Here is a 21,726-nt window from a genome sequence, read left to right on the forward strand (position 1 = left end):
GTTCATCTTCTGTATCCCCATCATATGACTAGCTAGGCATTAGGACACTTTTTCATAGTTCAGCGGTTGTCAACCAGGGGATTGAGGCCTCAAGATGACATAAATGATTTGTTACATTTTATATTAAAAAAAAAAACTTTTATGAACTTTAATTACTTTACAATAACTGACTTAAAGAATCTTATTTAGTTCTTGAAACTCATAGAATCAAAAGATTTATTTGAACAGATTTACACTCAGTTCCTGTTAAAAGTAGTTTGAAAACAAGCAGCTTCTTCAAAATGACAGCAGAACATAGCAGAGAAATTGTATAGCTTATATAAGGGGCCTTTAAATATTGTGCCTTCAAGTAGAAAGTTTAGTTTTATTTGCGATATTTGTTGCAAGATCTTAGTAATCGCAGGTAAAACCATGAATGCATGAGGTTGAATCAGTTCTAAACTTTAAGTAACTTTAGAGAAACATAGTGCCATGGTGTTTTTTTTGCTGTCTGGGTCTAAAGTTATAAAATTTGACCATAGTTCTTAGTGTAACCATAGTTTAACTGAGGGACTTCAGACAGGACCAAAGCTGTAATAATAATAAAAAAAAGATTACAGTAATAGATTCAATGCAAATCAGATAGATACCAAAATGCCATAGTTTTGTAGTAAACCCAAAATAACTTTTCATAGATTTAGTCAGAACAAATGCCGTGAATGCAAATACAGAGCAATTGTAATTATAATGTACAGAAATTGGTTATTCCAATACATTTTAGTTAAAAATATATTATATTAACCCCTGCAAAACATGACTTTATTTATTTATTTTCTTTGTATTATTATGGAAGCGTTTGACAGAAATAAATGAGCTTCAAACAAAATAAGCCAAAACCTGTTTTATTTATGAAGCAAAGACGTTTGTCAGGACGCAAACAGGCTTCTTTTTCACAAAAATTGTGTCGTTTACCCCCAAAAAACTAAAAATATTACAGGTGTGTGAGTACAGCAGCAGCCATTGCTCTTAGCTTTACATTGCAATTTTAGTTGGCCAAAGTACATTTTCGCATGGGACAGAAAACTGAAAAGCAAAACCAAGACAGTACACATTTAACATACAAAATATTTGTCCAAACATGGCAATTCTAGTAAAAGGTTACTCACTCATGGCAGGCTATATCCTAGCTTACAACAAATTTTTTTTTCTAAAACTGTACATTTTCTCCATTTTTATATTGAGAAGACAACCAAAAACATGTACACTACATGTGTTACAGTTAACCTGATTCCAGGTTTAGCAAAAGTATTAAAAGAAAGAAAAAGTCTATGAAAAATGGAAGACTGTCTACCTATTATTGTTGGTAGCTTACAAGAAAGATCTCCACAGATAAGTCCAATCATTTCTGTGAATACATACCAAAGCCTGCAACATTTGCAACAATGCTGTGATACAATCTGTGATTGCAAATGAAGATTTAGATATAGCCACTTAACTTACTCCAAACTAACAGACTAGAGCAACTGGGAATGTGTTACTGAAGCGCTAGAGAACTGATTTAACCGTTTGTCAACTCGTATGCTGCTTGGTCTTGGTGCTAAAGCTGTAGCAGTGGGCTTCAGTGGAGTCCAAAAGCCTGTCCACATGGGCAGATCTGACCCGCTGTCTCACCAGAGAGAGGATTGATAGTTGAAGCGAACCTTCAGCAGGTATTTCAGATTAACCTGAGCAATATCATACACAATGTACCTGAAGGAAAGTTTGAGTCAAGGGAAACAGTGAAAGATGAATGTGTAGTTATATAAATATAGGCAGTGGCTAAAAGCGATATATGCTATTTACATTAAATTAAAATATAAGTCTTTTCTTTACACTAAGTGTAAATAGTTGTTAGATGCTATTTATACTAATTGTGGCAGATACTGTTTGCACCTCAGTGTTATGTAGTAGTATATTATAAAACTGTGTGCAATAACAACAACATATTCAGTGTACATGATTGTATTTATTATAACTATAAATGGATGCTGCTTTTTTGGGACATTACTTGTACTTGACATTACCTCCGCTACACCTAATCCTAACTCTACCCCTTAAAAACTTTATTCCTGCAATTAAATAGGCCCTTTGATTTCCACTTCTCATTTATTTTCTTATTTTTTAAAAACTTCTCTCCGAGCTGATATGTGATGGGAAAAGGGATAAGAATGAGTTTTAAAAATGGCAGATTCTAACTCGGGTCGGTCCCATCAAAAGCTGGCGCCATCCGCCTTATGCTGTTATGAGCAGGATTTATTTTATAATTTTGTCTGGTTCAATCAGACAATGGTGGGCGACTGGGCGGAGTTAGTGTAAATGGTATCTGCAGACAAAAGATGGGCTATTTGCACTTGGTGTAAAATAGACACTCCGTTAAATATATATATAAGATGCATATTTATGTAAAACAACAGATGAAAGACAGCAAGGAGGCAAATAATACAGAAAACTGAAGGATACTCGTTGTAGAGCAGACTTGTGTCATCAATGTTTGTGTTGACGCCTTTGCCCAGCGGAACTTCCACTCCATTCAGAGATACAGTAGCTCTTGGGTCCGGAGCAGTTCTTCCCAAACCTTTAGACAGCAAAAACATGGTAAAACATTTGTCAGAAACACAAAACAGAACTACAAAATAAGATTTCTTTCTAAATGAAGAACCACCGTACCTTTTACACTGTGTTTACCCTTTGGTAACTTTGTAACGTGCGAGGCTTTCTTCAGTTCATGCCTTTAGAGTAGAATAAAACACAAAATCAGATCTTTATAGAGCACTCAGCAACAAATCATAGAAGGGCTTCATTTTTCAAATATCACTTGCCTTCCTAAAAGTGGTGACAAACACTACTGAAAGAAGGAAACTAATACCTTTGAGCAAGAATGCATTAAATTGACAGTTAAGACATTTATAATGTGACAAAAGGGTTATATTACAAATAAACAATGTTATTTTGAACTTTATATTCATCAAAGAATCCTGAAACAAAATGTATCATGGTTCAGACAAAACATCGACACAGCTGTTTTCAGCACAGATAATAAGAAATCAAATTAAAATTTTAATATATTCAAATAGAAAACAGTTGTATTGTAAAAGTTGTAATACAATTTCACAACATTACTGTTTTTACTGTATTTTTGATCAAATAAAATGCAGCATTTGTGAACATAAGAGACATGTTTAAAAACAATGAAAAAACAACAACTTCTGAACAGTACTGTATTAACTTGTTCAACTTTAGTGACTTTAGGGGCTTTCGCACCGGAGGAACCTATTGGCGGAAGTACCCAGATTTTAGCGTGTTTGCACAAGGAACAATTTTAGTTCTAGGAACTCCCTTTCCTACTTCAGAGTAGGGTCTAAACCAACACTACAGAAACTACCAGTGACGTTATTGTGCGCTGATTGGCCGAATGAACGCAAAACACCAGCACCCGCCATTTAAAAAAAAGTTGTGTAAACATAGATTATAACCTATACATTTACTCCAGGAGGAACTAACTCTACGAACATGGAAAACAGTGATAGATGGGCGTCTTAACCTTTACGCTAAGGAGAAAATCCAACTCAACTTTGAGGGGTCCAAGCAAAATATGATTATGTATTTCTGCTCAGCTAGCAACACTGGACATCAACCACACGGCATACGCGAATACCTTTTCATATAATGTCTATCTTCTATGTATAACAGTTCTATCTAATATTGTATTAGACAGATCGTAAACTAATGAATACGGAGAATGTAAGCACTGTGTGCTCTGGTGTTCTTAGCACTGTCAAAATAAAAGTCACAACATCAAGCACGGCTTACGACACTTCAGAGTTCCAACTGGCGGTGCAATTGCAACCAGGAAAATGTTCCTAAGGGAACCATTAGTTCTCGGGGAACCACCCTGGTGGCAAGTTCCTAGAACTATCCGATGCGAAAGCCCCTCTTGATACCATAATTACAAAAGGAGACTTAAAAACAAACTAGGACAAACTAGAGCATCTCTCACATGTTTCCAAGGGCAACCTCTCCTAACAGAAGGAGGCCAACAGGATCAGCCTGGGACGTGTGGCAGTAGTTTGCACTCTTCGACACCATGTCAGCAAAGTAAACGCCTTTGCCAAACATGTAACCTGTCTGTATTAAAGATCACATAATCAGTATCAATATCATTAGAGTACAGCAATATTGCAAATGTGAATTTTATATCAAAGCACAACAAATATACTAAATTAAGCATAAACTAAGAAAGAAACTGTTCTAATTGAGTCATTAATCAACAAGAAGATTTTTGCGTACTCATTTTTCAGAGAGAGGCAGCTAATGGCACTAGAGGAGCAGAAACTTACCACTGGAGCCTCAGGCGGAGCGATACGTAGACCCTGAGACAGGATACCCGCGTAGTTGGTGGCGCGGGAGCCGTGCCACAACAGCTGTCGGTTGGGTAATTCTTTGAAGGGGCGGAAACGCTGGTACTCACCCTCCCTGTCGATCTTAAAGATCTAATGGTATAAAAACATGTGTTATTATGTGTTATTTTGCAGCTATGGTGTACCCAGTGCATTTATGAAACAATAATTAATGCACTAGTTAAACCTGTAAAGTTTGGCATATGAAAAAAGTCAGAAAAAAAAAAAATCTACTATAAAAAAGAAAAAAAAGTTGTTTGAACCTTTAAACAAAGTAGTATGCATGTGCATGTGTGTTTAATTATATTTGATACATCAGGCTTTTATGGCTCATATAGTATGATATAAGAGAATATAGAGCTCACACTCAAGGAAAAAAAAGACTTTTTATTATAAAATAAAGACGATGAAATTCTGATAGCTCGTAATGTAAATCAGTGAGATCTTTACAACAGTATAGCAGACTTCTAGCATAAAATGCATATCTATATCAGTGGACACCTAATAATGTCTAAGTAAGTTAAAATTTAAATGCTTAGTTTTATGATCAAAGCTCAGTATTTTTTATTGTGAGAGGCAAAACATACTGTATAATGCATTGAATAAGAGTTGTACAAAAAGAATTGCTTTAGAATTGTACAAAAAATAAGTTCTTCAAAAGCCTGATGTATCATATTTGATACTCACATTTTAGATAGATTTTTCTAAAAAATGATGAATGGATAATCACATAAACCTAAGATGCTTCAGTCTAGTAAGTGTTCATATTGAAATATTACTAACAATATAAAGATTATTCTTAAATCATTAAAGACTACACAGAAAAAAGAAGAGTACCACAACCTGAAGGGGGACTTTTTTCTTTTTTTTTTACAATTATACTAAAGGTGCTTTACTACACTTAAAAAATATAAACTATTAATCAGATGACAGAAGGCATGTAGTAGATTGTGTAAAACAGGGTTTTCAGCTATTTTTTTTATCATATTGGCCTCAGAAATTTGCACATTAAATGGTACCGTATAGTAGACTTTTTTTTGTGTTAATCTCACCTCCTCAACATCCAGTGTGTAGGTGTTGTGAGTAGCAGCGTGTGTGTTCTTCACATATTGTAGGATAAGCTCAGCCTCATTTGTTGACTTGTCGACCACCTAGAAACACAAAATCAGTATCAAACACTACAGCATGTTTATATCAATGCTAGCCGCAAAGGAAAATTCACTGGTCTTGCAATGAAAGACATTTTTACCTCAATTTTGGTTTTGAGTTTCTCATAGTTAATGTCAATGGGATCTTTCTTATTGTCCTCCACTCCTCCCCGTAGCAGGCTGTAGGCCACCTCGATGTCCAACAGGTTGTCCAGCATCTGCACCTTTTGCTATAAAGAATATGCAACAGGTTTAAGACAGACATCACAACAAGAATGCTGCCGAGACAACATTTTTGATAGTTGCCCAAGCCATACCTGTATGTAATCCACGTTACTCAACAGCGGTGGTTTCTTCATGCCGAAGTCGTGAGGTATCAGTGTGTAGAAGCGATTGGACAGGTCTAAGATCAGTGCTTCTGAAGAGCTATCTGCCACAGCCTACAGAAATAAATGAGTTAAAATAAAAGGAGTGCATATTTGATGGACTGGTTTCACAGACAGGGCTTGAGCCCGGGACAAACCAAGCCGACGTCAAAAAACTAGAGGCGATAAAAGCTGACTGTGTTGTCACCTCTTGTCAGCTGTGCTTGAACACACCAAAAGAACTATGTGCGTTCTGCACCTGCGTGTAAGGAAATATCTGTCTATATCGGCAGGTATTTGAATATTTTCATCATTCAAAAAGGGAAACCGAAACTAGGACAGCAAATTAGATCATAGATCAGCAAAAAAAAGAAAAAAAAAGAAAACAGCTGTTGCATCAGCATTCAAGTGCGTGCGCTCTACCTTTATGAAGCGGCACCGAATGCCAATTCCACAGCTCAAGCATGCATTTTAGTCTGAGACTATCTTAAGCCTTGTCTGTGAAACTTATTCACTTATTTATGAATAAGTTTTAGATAAGTTTATAAGTTTTATAAATAATAAGAATTATTTATGAACTGGGCTTGGACTACCAAAATATAGTTTCAGAAACACTAAGACCAACCTGTTGGACCTCACTCAGAAGGGAATAGGCACTTTGGATCTGTCGCTTGCTTAGTTTTCCCAAAGGCATCTTCTGCAAGTCAATCTGTAGGAGAAATTACACCCAGTTACAATCACATCCATGACCACAGACGTTTCTTAATTTTGCTATAATAAAAAAAGGAAGTGAACACACCTCAAACTCAACCATGGCTTTCTTCATGCTCTCTACATCAAAGATCGTTCGGATGAGGTCTTGGATGGGTTTGGCCAACTGGGATTTGGCGCCTGCGCTTGCAGTCAACAACTTTACAGCCTCCTCATCCTAAGTAAATAAATATATGTGAAAAAAGGTAGATTATAATCAACTTGTTTACCCCAATAATGCATTTGGGTCGGTTTTGACCTGGAAGAAATACCTATTCTCTAAAAAAAAGTTTTCAGTATGGGAACCAAAGTTTTGAAATGTGTCAAAACTGCCAAAATACACATAAAAGAGTAAATAAAAAGTAAAATAGATAAAAAAGAAGTTACATTTACATTTTGAGGCTTCATGATGTTATGCAGATTGTTTTGATCTTGGAGTTAGATTTGTCCCCAAAATACTTTTGTAAAATATATTTGGCCTCTTTCCCATATGTCTCACACACTTTTAGGGCTGTAACACTACATCATGATTACATTTGTAGGTTTCTTCACTGAAAGCAGGGAGAAGATCTAGTTCATTCAACACAAATCTAGTTAATTCTTTCTGACCTTTAATTCATGTTGACAAACACTAAAGCAATAATATTCACAAAGATGTATGCACAATTCTGGCAATGCTTTTGAAATCAAACTCATGCCCAGTTGTTCTCTGGCTACATTTTGTCCCAGTTCCTACCTGTCCGTAGTCAATCTCAAGGGGGTAAAACTTATTGGGGTGTTTTGTGAAGTTGCTTGAGGCCCAGGAATTCCCTGTCTTTTCCTCATACACGCTGCAAAAATTATCCATAGCAGAGTTCTTATCGTAAAACTTGTCCAGTTTGTTTCCACCAATGGTGGTGCCGACTCGACCCCATGACCTGAACACCCAGTATCTGAAAAAGCAACACAAGCATGCTCAAGAAAAGTGGAAATTGGTGCAGTTGCTGATATAAAATAACTAAAAGGCATTTCCCTTATAACAAGTGCACATTACAAAATGCTTGCATTGATGAATCTACATTTATTGTACTATAAATTGTACTTAAGGGAAACATGCATAAATATACAAATATTTTAAGGTTTTGAAGTAGGTGTTGGATAACTTACTTTTAAGTCTAAGAAACTCATATATACAGTATGAAATTACTATAAAATTACTATTTTTTTAATTGCCTGTATAAATAGTACTGTGTTTGAGATGAAATTATATTTTTATAACAGTAATCCATAGTAAATCACAAAAATGGGTAAGGCTCACCGTTTCTGGACGTCATCCTCCAGCAGCTGTAGTTTGTAGTATGAATTTGTCCCTCTAACAATGTCCACGAGACCCAGTGTGGCGCTGTAAATCTTCCCATTCTGATCCAGAACGTGAGCACAGTCTTCCAGAGCTGAGCAATTAAATCATGAATAAGGTATTGCACAATCAAAACATAGTATATTGACTTTGAATGAGTTATGGGAAAAAGGACTAAGTCTCACCCGAGGCAGGATCTACGGCTGCCCCTCCTTTCACTGTCAGTTTCATTTTCTTTGATTTGCTTTCACCTGGAGGAGTAATAAAAATGATTATTCAGCAAAAAGAATTATAGTTAAATATCATGGAGGCGTGTTTCTGAAATCTTTCTGACAGTGCATTTATGCATGTATATAAATGGAATTCAAAAATAAAAAATGCTTAACAACCCTAGAACAAAACTACAATAAATTTCTTAATGAACGTCCCTGGTTTTATAATAGAAAATTGATAATATTATAATCATTATAAATAATAATAATATACTTTATTAAATATTTTCATATAATATAGAATGATTATAATATATTACTTAAATAATTATATTTAATATATTTATTTAATATACTGTATATTTTATTAAAATAATATTAATATCAAAGCTTAACATGTTTTACCCAGTCAAATCCCACCCAAAATAATTTCCATATTTTGTTTCAATCTCAAATATTTTATACAATTGAAGGTAAATGTTTTGCGAATACAATCAAATAATCAATAAAAATAAATATGAAAATCTCATGCAAAATCTTGCTTCATGAGACGATTTACAGAAAAATCTCTCTAACCTTTTTCCTCTTTGACTCTGCCGGTACTCTTTGAGGAATGAGCTCCAGTGGATTTGGAGGCCGCGCTTGGAGCCTGGGCCTCGACTTTAACTTCAGCACCCCAAGGGGAGATGCTGTGCAGGGAGATGAGCTCCTGGAGGGCCTTGCCGGACTCCTTGATGTCAGTGAGGAAGTCCTCAGCCACCACACGCACACCTGCGTCCCTCACCTCCTCCATCTTCTTACTCATTTTTTCGATCTCCTCTGAGACACAAGAAGAACAGAGCAGGTTGTTAAGGATTTTCGAAGTGACTTGGCAAAAAATAAATAAGCTGGCGAAAAATCAGAAGGGACAAATTTTTTAATCGGGAAGTAGAAGCAGACCGCCGATTCCTGTGAGAACATACTGGCCTATATAGGACACCTAGTTAACACGCACACCTCATTTTGTATTATAGACTCGTAAAAGTAAAGGTTCCAAAAGGGGGTTTTCTCAGCGATGCCATAGAAGAACCATTTTTGGGTCTCCAAAGAACCTTTTAGTGAACCATTCTTAAAAGTGTAAAGAACATTTTAATAATATAAAGAATCTTTTGTCCAGTGCAAAGGTTCCATGGATGTTAAAACGTTCTTCATGGAACCATCAATGCCACTATTAAAGAATCTTTATTTTTAAGAGTGTATTGGGCATTACTTAATTTAGTCTGTCTAATCTGTCTATTTAGCAAGGAAGCTCAGTAGAGTTTGTAAAAGAGCTACAGAGCATCACTCACTCTTGCTGCTGAGGCAGAGAGCAGCTTTGTTGGCGGTGCTTGTGATTTTTCCTCCCAGTCCTTCCACTGTATTTTTCAGCTCATCTTTGTTCTTGCTTAGTTTTCCCACGGCGAGCAGCTTCAGTCCTGTCAGAGGCTTATCTAGAGAATACATTCAGACAAAAACATTCTTAGTTTATACCCAGAAAAATTGAAAGAGCAGAGAGTAATACTTAACAACCTGCTTGCCAAATTATCAGTCCCTGAGAAAATATTAAATAATACATGTGAATGCTTACAACTGAAGCAGATTGTCCAATATTTGGCCATTTTGAGATCAACCAGGCTTCCATCCACATATTTTAAATGCATCAAGATATGAATAAAACTTTCATTGTTGCACTTTAAGTACACAACATAATAAATGTAGCGTTCATTTAATTTCAGCAATATTTGTCAGTATTATTGACAAATGAAAACAGTTAGTTGCCAAGGCAGCATTTCTAATTGTTGTTTAAGTTAATGTACTAAAATGTGTTATTTTAGTATCATCGATATACTAGTTTAATTAATATTTTGAATTTTTATTTGAAGATTTTTGGTTTCTGAAGATTTTTTTTTTGGTTCCAAGTTTGTTTTTTTGAAATATGTCTAAACTGTTTTTATTCATTTTCATTTTAGTTTCAGTTATTTTAGTACTTCAATTTAAACTAAATGAAACATTTTGCCTTGGCAACTAGCTGAAATGAACAAAGTAACAAAGGTTATGGTTTAGTTTTAGTTAACTATAATAACTCTGGTACTAAAATGACTAAAACTGAATTAAAAATAAAGCTAAATTAGAATATATATATAAAAAAAAAATAGAAACAAATATAATTTTGTATGTATTTAAAATATAAAACACAGGTTCCTCTGTCCGGCTCCCATCATAATGCTAATCATTAATAATTCACCTCATGACAATCAAGCTGATCTCAACATCACCACTGAGCCTACTTTCCCTCCATAAAGTAATTAATGCCCATTTGGGTGGCGATAAATGATAATGATAGTGGGACAACCTTAAATAGGAGCATTTTTCCCATTAGAATGAAAGGCTCATAAAAGCCCATATACACAGTGATAGGTGAAAGACAACACAGCGAAAGAAAATAAATGAAAATATAAAAGTCAAAGCTAATTCAAAACATACTACAATAGCCTATAAGAAATTACAAAAATAATTTTGCTTACATCTGATAAGCTATAATTATTTGTGTGGACATCCGCTGTTGAAAGACTCATACTGATCTCCTAAATAAGCATCAGTATTTCTCAAAGTTTCTCTCAAGAGTCACTGACCTGCAGGCACCTCTGAGAGGTTGTTACTGGAGGAAGCGGACATGCTCGGGACGGCTGAGGTCACAGTAGCAGACGAGGGGGTGGGAGTCGCAGGAGGAGCATCTTTGGGAAACAAACGGTCCTGCCGTTTGAACTTAAACTTCTTCAGGAACGGAATATCACTGAACTCCTGAGGAAGTATAACATTGTCAGGAGTCAGGACATGTTAGGATCAGAGCATGTGAGCGGAGTGGAGCGGGAGCGAGCGGGGAGCGCGAGCGGGCGGATCTTGGACAGAGCGCAGAGCGGCAATTTCAAAAGGACGGAGCGTCGCATTTCCCGCTCCAATTTCGCTCCGCTCCGCTCACACCACGAGTCTGAAGCATGCTCAGTCAAGCCTGACCCTGAATCCATTTGTCTTGCACAGTAGACTCATCAACAGTAGACTATTTTCAGGCAAAACTCGGCTCAATAATGGAGTTCAAAAAGTAAAATGAGAATTCATACAGGTGTAGCCTATCAATATAAGTCGCTCCGGAGTAGCCTATAAGGCGCATCAGTCAAAAAATGCGCCATGAAGAAGAAAAAACATAGGCCTAGCCTCGCACTTTATAAGTCACATTTATTTAGAAATTTATACAAAAAAAAAAAAAAAATGTTATGGACGGGACAGTTCTCCGTTACGGACGTGAGCGCTCTGAAAGCGGCACTAAGACTGCTTTAAAACTTTCACTCAGACCTCAAACAGAAAGCACAAAGCCTGTCTTTAAAATTAATTTCGTTTTGTATTAATTGTATCTTAATTTTAATCAAGGTTTCATCAACCATTGTCTGGATTTAATAAGAAGTAAATATATTAGAAAATAGATAACCACGATACGAAGGCGCCGGCGTGAACCTGGAGTTTGTCTCATGAATGAACCGAAACTCAGCGTATAGCCTACTTGCCTCACACACCTGAGACATATATATAAAGCTTGAAATGTCTACTTTTAAACAGAACAATTCAAAACGAAAGAAAACAGACTGCTCTCCCGTATGAAATGTGCATTTCTCTCAGGCGCGTTCACTACTGCGAAGATCACGAGTCAGCATCTTTCCAGCCGACAGACATAAAAAAAATTAAAATGTCTTCTGCTATATTTTACATATTCATAATCATTTTGCCGGTTCGTTGTGACAGCTTTTAGGTGCCCTTACATGTTACGTGAACGCATCAGCACTGAAAACATAGAGATTTTTTTCTTTTGGGGGCATTTTGTTTGTTTTCAGACTTTCTCATTTGCCTGCGCGATGTTAGAGGACGCTGTTAATAAAGTTGCGAGTAGGCCTACACATTGGATTCACGTTTATTATTATAGGCTATTTAAAAAAATACCCCAGTTTTTATGCCAGTCGTATCATTTTAATCATTTTTGTTGTATTTATCCGCCACACACCTTGAAGGCCGGTCCGTGTCTGATATTGTCTGATTTTAAACCGGTCCGTGGCGCAAAAAAGGTTGGGGACCGCTACAAGTGATATACATGTAGATTTTTTTTCCTTTTTTGGAGCGAGCGGGGGGTGATTTGAGTGGAGCGCGAAGCAAACTGGGTTGAGCGCTGAGCGAAAATGAGCGGAGCGGCCTGATGTAGCTTTGAGCGGGGGAGCGGAGGGGTGAACAGTTCAGTGAGCGATGAGCGGAGATTCTCACCGCTCCACTCCGCTCACATGCTCTGGTTAGGATTAGGAGAACTACGTGCTGAAATTCAAAGAGCACAGATCTACTGACCTTAGGAGTGACCCAGTCTTTGCGATCAGGTGTCTGAGTCTTGACCACACACTTGGTCCATGCAGAGATGTCTCCAGTACAGTAGTATGCATCACTCTTAAACACAAGTTGCCCTTTGCAAGTCTCACAAGGCTTCAGGGTCCCAAACGCCATGCAATCTGATAGCCGGTCCACAACCTGTCGATCAAATTCAATTTTTATTAAAGAAATGATACACAAAGTCATAAAGGTATAGTGTATCTGACTTTTGATGCTGCTATTGAAATTGCCAGTCAGACAGCGAGCATCAGGTCAAATCAGCATGTCAATACAGGTTTTCTGTATTGCACACTTACATTTGACTCCCCAGAGGGAATTTCCTGATTGTTAGCAATAAGCAGTTCCTTCATGTCATTGATGGAGCAGAACTTCTTTAGCTTGTCTTTAATTCCCCAGATCAGCTGGCTTTGCTCCTAGAATACATCAAGAACAGGACAAAAGCATTTTTAGGCTGATATATTTTCTAATATTTACAGAAAAAACAAAGAGCAATAAGTTAAATGTTGGGAGCCAAAGCTACAATACTCTTTTTTTTTTTACAGATGCCACAATCATGTGTCACGGCTCTGTAGTGACAGCAGGGAAAAAGAATCCTAAATGCAAATAATAAAATGAAACTAGAACAAATAGGGGTTTGTAAAAATTCTCCACAATAATCCATAACATGTTATAGATGATCTCAGAACACCTCATACCTTCAGTTTCAGCTCCAGTTTTTCATCTTCTTTCTTCTGTTTCTTAGAGACTCCTCCATCAACTTCATCTGTCTTTCTCTTCCTGAGAAAAAAAAAAAAGACATTTGTAAAAACGAACAACAAAGACGACCAGATGCACGAGCCTAAAACACTTCATGAAAAGACATTGTAAATTCTAGTGGTCATTTTGAAATGAGACATTACTTAAATACGCTGCAAACAACCGACTTATTTCAATTCAAAACTCTGAGTTTCTTGATTCTCAATGATCAACTTTTCACCAGTTGAAGAGTTCTGCATAATGATGCTATTCTTAAATTATGAAAACTATTGCAAAATGCATATGTTATTTTAAAGCTGAAATAAAATAACATATAAATAAGATGAAAAACTTAAACCCAAAAAAAAAAAAAGAAAAAAAAAGTCTAAGCTGAAAAAAATAAAACAAAAATAAAAGTTATTAAAGAGATCGTTAATATAGTCCAAGTGACTCCAGTGGCTCAATCTTAAGTATATCAAGCGACGAGAATACTTTTTGTGCGCAAAAACAAACAAAAATAACAACTTTATTCCACTATTCATTTCCTTCTCTCTGGGCCTCGAGTTAGTTCACGTAGTGTTTTTGCCCAGCGCGTCTGTGTTACACGTCACCACGTAGGCTCACTATTGGCCGACGCTGGTCATGTGTGTGATGCGTGTGACGAACAACACAGACGCGCTGCGCAAAAACACTATGTGAACTAACTCGAGGCCCAGAGAGAAGGAAATGAATAGTGGAATAAAGTCGTTATTTTTGTTTGTTTTTGCGCACAAAAAGTATTCTTGTCGCTTGATATACTTAAGATTGAGCCACTGTAGTCACTTGGACTATATTAACGATCTCTTTAATACATTTTCTGGGCCAGCAAGTTTTGGTCACCTAGAAGTCTATGGAGGAGTGAGCCAGCTCTCAGATTTAATAAAAAATATCTTAATTTGTGTTCCGAAGATGAACTAAGGTCTTACATGGAACGAATACATGGAACATTGGAACAACATGAGGGTGAGTAATTACTGACAGAATTTTCATTTTTGGGTGAACTAACCCTTTAAAATGTCAAAAGCACATAACAAATAACTTAAATAACACTGCTACATTGCTCCTTCATATTGATGTAAATAGCATGTTCTCACTGTAAACTTGAAAAAACAAACCCTGATCCATGATCCATGATCTGATCACCTGATCTGAATGGTGAACTTTTCCACCTTGTGGATTTGAGTTAATCCTACAGAGAGATTTGGACTCCTCTGAGCTCGTGTAGCGGCTCATCTATCAGTGGACCTCATTAGAAGATTATCAGTCCTCTGAGTCACAGTCATGTCTGGACAGGTTCCTCCGTCCAGCGCCCATCATAATGCCGATCATTAATAATTCACCTCATGAAAAACAAGCTGATCTCAACATCACCACTGAGCCTACTTTCCCTCCATAAAGTAATTAATGCCCATTTGGGTGGCGATAATGATGACCGATAGTGGGGAAAAACACAAACAGGAGCATTTTTCCCATTAGAATGAAAGGCTTATAAAAGCCCATATACACAGTGATAGGTGAAAGACAACACAGCGAGAGAAAATAAATGAACATAGATGTGGCATCTTTTGCTAATGGATAGAACATTTCTAAGCAGATGAAGTCAAATGCATTGGCAGAACATAGGCAAACAACAAACGACGAGTGACATCTCAAAGCAGAATACGAAGCATACACGACAGAGACTTGGTATGTACATCAATAATATTTACTTTTAATTAGATGTTTTGAAATTCAATATTTTGTTAAACTTTAAGTATTTTTTTTTGTTTTACTTTAACATTTAATGTTTATATAATAATAAACAATAATAATATATTGTTTATTTGAAATTTATACTTGTACTTTTATTCAGCAAAAGTGAAGTTAAGACATTTATAATGTTACAAAAGATTGCGGTTTCAAATCAATTGGTCTTTTAAACTTTCTATTCAAATAATCCTGTAAAAATGTAACAGTTTTCATAAAAATAATAAGCAGCACAACTTTTTTCAACATTGATAACAATAAGAAATTGTTCTTAAGCATCAAATCAGACTGGAGTAATGATGCTGAAAATTCAGCTTTGTATCACAGGAATAAATTACATTTTAACATATATTTGTTATTATATTAATACAAGTAGGGCTTGACATTAACCTTTTTGCTCACCAGCCACTGTGGCTAGTGGTTTTCAAAGTTACTATCCACTTAGCATTTTCACCGGGCACAACTTTGACATCGATACCATAGGGAAAAACTGCTATATAAATATTTTTTATATCATCTCATAATTTGGCAGCCGGTATATTAGACTTCTGTCACTTTAAAACCTGACCCACGGACCCATTATACTGTTTTATATAGCCAATATACTCGTCTTTATGTGCACACACTGTAGGAGTGAGCGCAAAATCTGCGGGTATGAGTAAAATGATGCTGAATACTCACAATCCCATGCTGAAATTCAAGCCCTGTAACACTAACAATATTCATATTTAAAAGACTACAATTAAAAATGTGTATTATATAAAATTCGACCCAGCAAATTGGCTAGTAGGAGTGACTGCGTTACACGCCACTGCTGAAATCCACACGCATTTGGCAGGTTGGCGAGTGTTAATGTCAAGCCCTGAATACAATTCTTGTGTATAAATAAGAAATGGAAAAAACAAGTGTTAAATAATCAAAGAACAATGGTTAGAGCATATGTGTTGACCATCTACACCTCACTGACTCGTTGCTTTACTTTGACTTAATCAAAAACTTTCAGACATAACACTGGATATAACATTCAGAAAGTGAAAAGTGTTACTCCCTCCACTAACATATGAGAAGGAGTACTTGATTTCTTTACCGACTGATGGTTTATTCAGAAGGTCAATTCCTCATTCAAAGGCAATCAGACAGACCATCATTTTAATACAAAGCTTAATAACTGATTTTCAATCATCGTTTTTCTTCCTGGCTTGGTTTTCTGTCTACAGGTCAAAATGAATGAGTCTATCGCCAACTTCACTTTCTCGCCGACTCTGCTCTACCTCAACAAGACTTTTATGAACGTCACCTCTTATGAAAATAACACATTTGTGCAGTTCACCTACGGCCTGTCCACCATGTCCACACTTACGCAAGGTAAACTTACCCAAACTACCTCTACTACTACTGCTACTGCTACTTCTACAACTACAACAGCTGCACCCAACATCCTAGCATCAATAAACCTGCCTTACATGATAGCCGAGCTCATCATAGCCCTCCTCTCCACCGTGGGAAACCTGCTGGTTTGTGTTGCAGTGGGACTGAACCGAAACCTTCAAACGGTTACGAATTACTTCCTGGTGTCGCTAGCAGTGGCGGATATATGCGTGGGTGCCCTGGCGATCCCTTGCGCCATTATGACGGACCTGGGAATCCCACGGCACAATCTATATCTGTGTTTGCTAATGTTATCTGTGCTCATCATGTTAACCCAGAGTTCCATCTTCAGCTTGCTGGCGGTCGCTGTGGAGCGTTACGTGGCCATTTTCATGCCCTTCCAGTACCACCGGCTCATGACACCTCGCAACGCAGTGCTGGTCTTGTGTGTGACCTGGGCGCTGGCCTTCCTGATCGGTCTGGTGCCGTTGATGGGCTGGTACAAGCCTCCGCCTGATTCGGGCTACTGTTTCTTCGTGTTTGTGGTGGATATGACCTACATGGTCTACTTCAACTTCTTCGCCTGCGTCCTGTCCCCACTGGTCGTGATGTTCCTCATCTACGCGCAGATCTTCGTCACGGTCAAACGTCAGATGAGGAGGATTGCAGCAGAGCGGGGCGGCGCGACCAACACAGAGGGAACGGCGAAGATGAAGAAAGAGATGAAAATGGCCACTTCGCTCTTTCTGGTCCTCTTCCTTTTCACGGTCTGCTGGATTCCGCTACACATCATAAACTGCTTCCTGCTGCTGTGCCCTTCATGTCCCGTTCCCCTACCGCTGCTACTATCGGCCATTATTCTCTCCCACGCAAACTCGGCTGTTAACCCTTTCCTCTACGCCTACAAGATGAAAACCTTCAGAAAAGCCTTCAAGGCTATCTTTCTATGCGGCAGGGGCATCAGTGATGGTGATGAGCATCAGGCATGATGATGGGGACGCAACAACACCCAAAGAACCTGAACGCTAAAACTTAATCTAGTCCTAAAGTAAAGACTGAAAAGAATCAAAACAATGGGAGTAAAAACTAAATTCCAAGGTGATTTGATGTGTAAATCCAGACCTATATTTTCTACGAGTCACTCTAAGAAACAATCTTTGATTTGAGAGAGAAAATACTATTTTTTACTCACGACTTCAGACTAGGGCTGCACGATTTGGGGGTTGGGGGGAGTGGAGGAAATTAGGGATGTGACGGTGATGAAATTTCCCCACCGATTAATCGACATGTGACAACTCCAGCAATACTGGTATCACCGGGTTGCCGTTGGAGTTTTCCCCTCATTTCCACCTCGCTTTTAATTTGCTTATGAATGACGGCATTCGAATTAGCGTCAATTTGGGGACGGAAATTGCTTGAATGGTGGGTTTATTATTATTCTTAATGAAAAACACAACAAAAATAGCAAAATGACAAACTTAAACCATAGATTTTTATTAATAAAACGAATAAGATGGCTTCATTAACAAAACAAATAAGCACAGCAGCCTCATTCTTGTGGTGCACTTGAAGGTGTGTGTAATTTAGAAGTGTTACCTCCTTCATCAGGCAAAGTTTACAGATTGCCTCATTCAGGGTTCCCACACTTTGGTTAACTTCAAATTCAAGGACCTTTCAAGGACTTTCCAGGTCCAATACCCTCAAATTAAAGGACTTGGGGACACATTTCAAGTGAGAGCAAGGTTACGCCGTGTTACCTTGTAAGATACATTGTTACAGTTTTGCGCACATGAACGTCATAGCAACGTACAACACAAAGTACCTCACGCGGGAAACACTTAACATAACGCGTAAATGCGCGTAACTAAGGTAAATCAAACAAGCTAGTATGCATAGGCCATGCAAGTGTCGGCGAAATAACACATTAGTGGGCCGGAGGGAATAATATGGATTTCTTTCCAGAAAATAAATTCAAGCACTTTCAAGGACCTGTATCTATGTATGTTTATTTTCAAAAACTTTCCAGGGCCTTGAATTTTTTTTCCAGATTCACAGACTTTCAAGGATTTCAAAGACCCATGGGAACCCTGTTCATAAACATCAGTTTGTAGTGTCCTCTAACTGAACTAAATTATTTGTATTACTATAAAAATGAAAACGACAGTGGGGGTCAGTGCCACGGTAGGCAAGAGATGTTATTGGTGTGCGACTGAACACCTGTAACATGAACTATTGCAGCAAACAAATTTTTTTCTAATAAAAATTGTGATTGCGATTTAAAATTACATTTAAAAAGCTCCAGGTTTGTTGTGCTTGTCTGTATGGCTGTACAATTTGGACAAACATTTTGTTATTTTATATTACTATAACTATAGTTATTATTATTATTATTTTAATATGATTATAAATATTTACTAAATAAAAATAATTAAACAAAACAAGAAATACAACTATTGTAATATTTCACTGTAAAATAAAAAGTGTCAATTTCATTTTACAGTACAACTTTACAAATAGAATACTTACATTTATTCCTGCATAATTTTTTTTTTCATTTTTAAATATTAAAGATCAAACTTTTATATTGGCGGGAAGAAAAATATCCCGCCAATATAAAAGTTTCCCGCCAAAAAATTTGACACGCTCAGCGCTTGTCATATATCACATCTATTCAGTGTTTTCACCCACATAGCCTGATGTTTATTTTAGATTTCAGACATTTAAATACACATGTAAGTACTAGCAAAACAATACATTTATAGTTTGTAAAATACACACTGGTGTCTATGGAAGCAGCAATAACAATCCATTCAAATATAATTTGCCAACGTGTTTTAGTCAAATCAGATACACATAGTGTAAGTAACTATAACGTTTACTCTATTCTTCTCCCAGTTCACTGGCCACTTACTTTCATGTATTTCGGGAGAAACTGATGAATTAACGTGCTGTAAATCCGACTGACAGGACTCTGTGGACTGCGGCATAAACAGACACGATTCCAGCTCAACATCGTGATGTCTGTCAGGCATCTATTGGCCCAACCCTAATATATGCATTTAATTAAATCGCAGAAATTGTGATTTGATAATATCACTAATCCACATTGTGATTTTGGTTTTAATTCCGATTAATCGTGCAGCCCTACTAAAGACCACAGACAACGATACTTTGCTCCTGTTATGAAAAGTATGACGGATCCACACAAAATCTATCAGTTTACATAAACAGGCATGCTGCATTTCTTGTAAAACTAAAACCTTTAGAAAAAAGCATCCTAAAACTGTGCTTATACAGTTTGAGGCAACATGACGGCTCACCCTTCATTCTTCACTGCGGGAAGTCTTTTCTTCAGCTCCTCCTTGTCTTCATCTCGAAGAGCTCCGAAACCTTTGAGCTGGGCGGCGCTGTACTCTGGTTTAAACAACAGTTCCTCACGCCGGCTCACAAAGCAGCTAGTGTGGTACCAGCGATCTATCAGACCAAGCTGAGGTTTCTCTGGGTCCACTGTCTTCTTTGACACACGGATGTGGTCCTGAACATCAGCAAGGAAGAACAGATTAACTTATAACTAATGTCTTGTGTTCAAAAAGCATAATTTGTTAAACAAAAGATAATGCATTATGTACCTTTTCAATCTTTTGATCACATCCCTTACAGGTGCTTCTGTTGGATTTGGCGTACTCCACTGCAAAGTCATTCAGTGTCTTTTCCCCTTTAGCTGCCCCCTTCTGCTCTCCTTTCCCTGCAAAGCAATGAGGATTAATGAATTAATTTAAGACTTAGTGACTTAAGCCTAACTGCTTTGCAGCCCATATGGCAAATCAAACCAAACAAAATCAGTGCTTAGGTCAAAAAGACTATTATTTGAACAAATCACCTCCAGTAGCACCTCCGCTCTCAATGGCTTTCTTCACTTTCTCCTGGTCATCCCAGCGCAGGTCAGTAAATCCAGATATGTCGGAGGGTGACTGTACTGCAGCCCGGAGCCAAAAGCAGGAAAAATGGTGCCAGTGAGGCACTTTGCCATCAAACATGGGAGACTGTGAGACAGACAAGTGCGGGATGATTAAGAAACATCCACTAAAACATTAGTTCCTTGCAAAATGAAACTGAAAGCACATACAAAAACATAACATTACAGCAGTCAGCAGCTTGGTCATTTTTGGTTGAGGTTTTGCAGTAAAACAGATAATGTCTAAACATATATGGAGTATTGTACAGCTCTATTGCTTGTCAATTGTTACAGAAGTCTATTTACAGAAGTAAGCATTGTGTTATTAAGCCATAAATCCAACTATAAGAGATGTGAAATTCAGTCATTGCAAACACATTGTTTCTTTTGGGATTCATTGTATCATCATCAATTCATTACAAGAACATAGCTTTGTTTTTATTGTTTCCACATTTCCATTTGTTTCTTGTTAATGTTGTCCAAAAGCAATTGCAAACTGATGTCTATATGAAATAACTGTTGATATATATATATATCATTTCATAACCATTTAAACTCCTCTTGGGCCTGCGAAACTTACATACATACGTGTAATGCAATTCAATTGACTACACTATGCGTTCAAAAGCATACCTGCAAAATACAAATGCATTTACACCAAATTACTGATGCTTAATAGCAGCATTGGGTCAAAGTACCACATCATTTATTACCTGCACCATAATGGCCATTCTCAGCGAGTCCTTAGCAATGTTTTCTTTGCATTTCTTGCAAGAGGCGCGTCCACTTTTCGCATATTCGGCTTTGTAGAGCTTGTCGTCCTGTGAATCAGCCATTTCTGCAGATATAACTGTGAAAAGTGGACGTTTGCGGTTTAATTCTTGTTAGAGAGAGCAACAACTAACGTTACAATGCGATGAGAAATAGCACTCAGTCCGCGTGCAGAAGCACCCGCGCAGAATACCAGTCCAAACTAATCGATTCTACATTCCTCTAGAGTAGAGAATACGCGCAGGCAGAATTAATCGAACTCGAGCTACTTTTCCAACAATGACTGTGTATTTTTACCTTTTTAGTGACATGTTTTAAACATTACTAGACGTGTACTTCCACAGTGGTTAGAATCAGTGGCGTTATCTTGTTAATGATACCTTTCATTCCTTCTAACTTGATAACCTGCTCATTCCTAGATGGAGTGATAGGAGAAACGCTGGTGA

General features: G+C 37.3%; 2 protein-coding genes across 3 annotated transcripts; one reads left to right on the forward strand and one right to left on the reverse strand.

The window, feature by feature from the left end:
- Positions 1-865: 865 nt before the first annotated feature.
- On the reverse strand, positions 866-21,674 carry parp1 (poly (ADP-ribose) polymerase 1). 2 transcript variants are annotated; one of them, XM_084431869.1, is made up of 24 exons: positions 21,578-21,674; positions 21,223-21,359; positions 20,435-20,597; positions 20,184-20,299; positions 19,875-20,089; positions 13,362-13,443; positions 12,963-13,079; positions 12,628-12,804; positions 10,878-11,046; positions 9,555-9,695; positions 8,803-9,045; positions 8,200-8,265; positions 7,976-8,108; positions 7,415-7,610; positions 6,728-6,856; positions 6,554-6,637; positions 5,881-6,003; positions 5,665-5,793; positions 5,468-5,566; positions 4,356-4,508; positions 4,016-4,143; positions 2,686-2,747; positions 2,479-2,593; positions 866-1,728 (listed from the first exon to the last, which is right to left on the reverse strand). In XM_084431869.1, the coding sequence occupies exons 2-24, from the start codon at positions 21,343-21,345 to the stop codon at positions 1,647-1,649; spliced, it is 3,045 nt and encodes a 1,014-aa protein (XP_084287995.1). In that variant the 5' UTR covers positions 21,346-21,359; positions 21,578-21,674; the 3' UTR covers positions 866-1,646. The 2 variants fall into 2 exon arrangements, with proteins under 2 accessions (XP_084287995.1, XP_084287994.1); XM_084431868.1 differs by lacking the exon at positions 21,578-21,674 and having other exon boundaries at positions 21,223-21,485.
- On the forward strand, positions 16,410-17,543 carry adorb1a (adenosine receptor B1a; the record flags this gene model as incomplete). The annotated part of the gene is made up of 1 exon (XM_084433303.1): positions 16,410-17,543. One exon carries the CDS (start codon positions 16,410-16,412, stop codon positions 17,541-17,543), a length of 1,134 nt encoding a protein of 377 aa, XP_084289429.1.
- Positions 21,675-21,726: the final 52 nt, after the last annotated feature.

Source organism: Rutilus rutilus (assembly GCF_951802725.1).
Source record: "Rutilus rutilus genome assembly, chromosome: 15".
NCBI lineage: Eukaryota > Metazoa > Chordata > Actinopteri > Cypriniformes > Leuciscidae > Rutilus > Rutilus rutilus.

Coding starts and splice junctions, on each gene's coding strand:
- parp1 (XM_084431869.1), bottom strand. CDS start 21,345: ATGGCTGATTCACAGGACGACAAGCTCTACAAAGCCGAATATGCGAAA. Junction 20,598..21,222: donor GAATGGCCATTATGGTGCAG/GTAATAAATGAT, acceptor TCTGTCTCACAG/TCTCCCATGTTTGATGGCAA. Junction 11,047..12,627: donor AAGACTGGGTCACTCCTAAG/GTCAGTAGATCT, acceptor ATACTTCCTCAG/GAGTTCAGTGATATTCCGTT.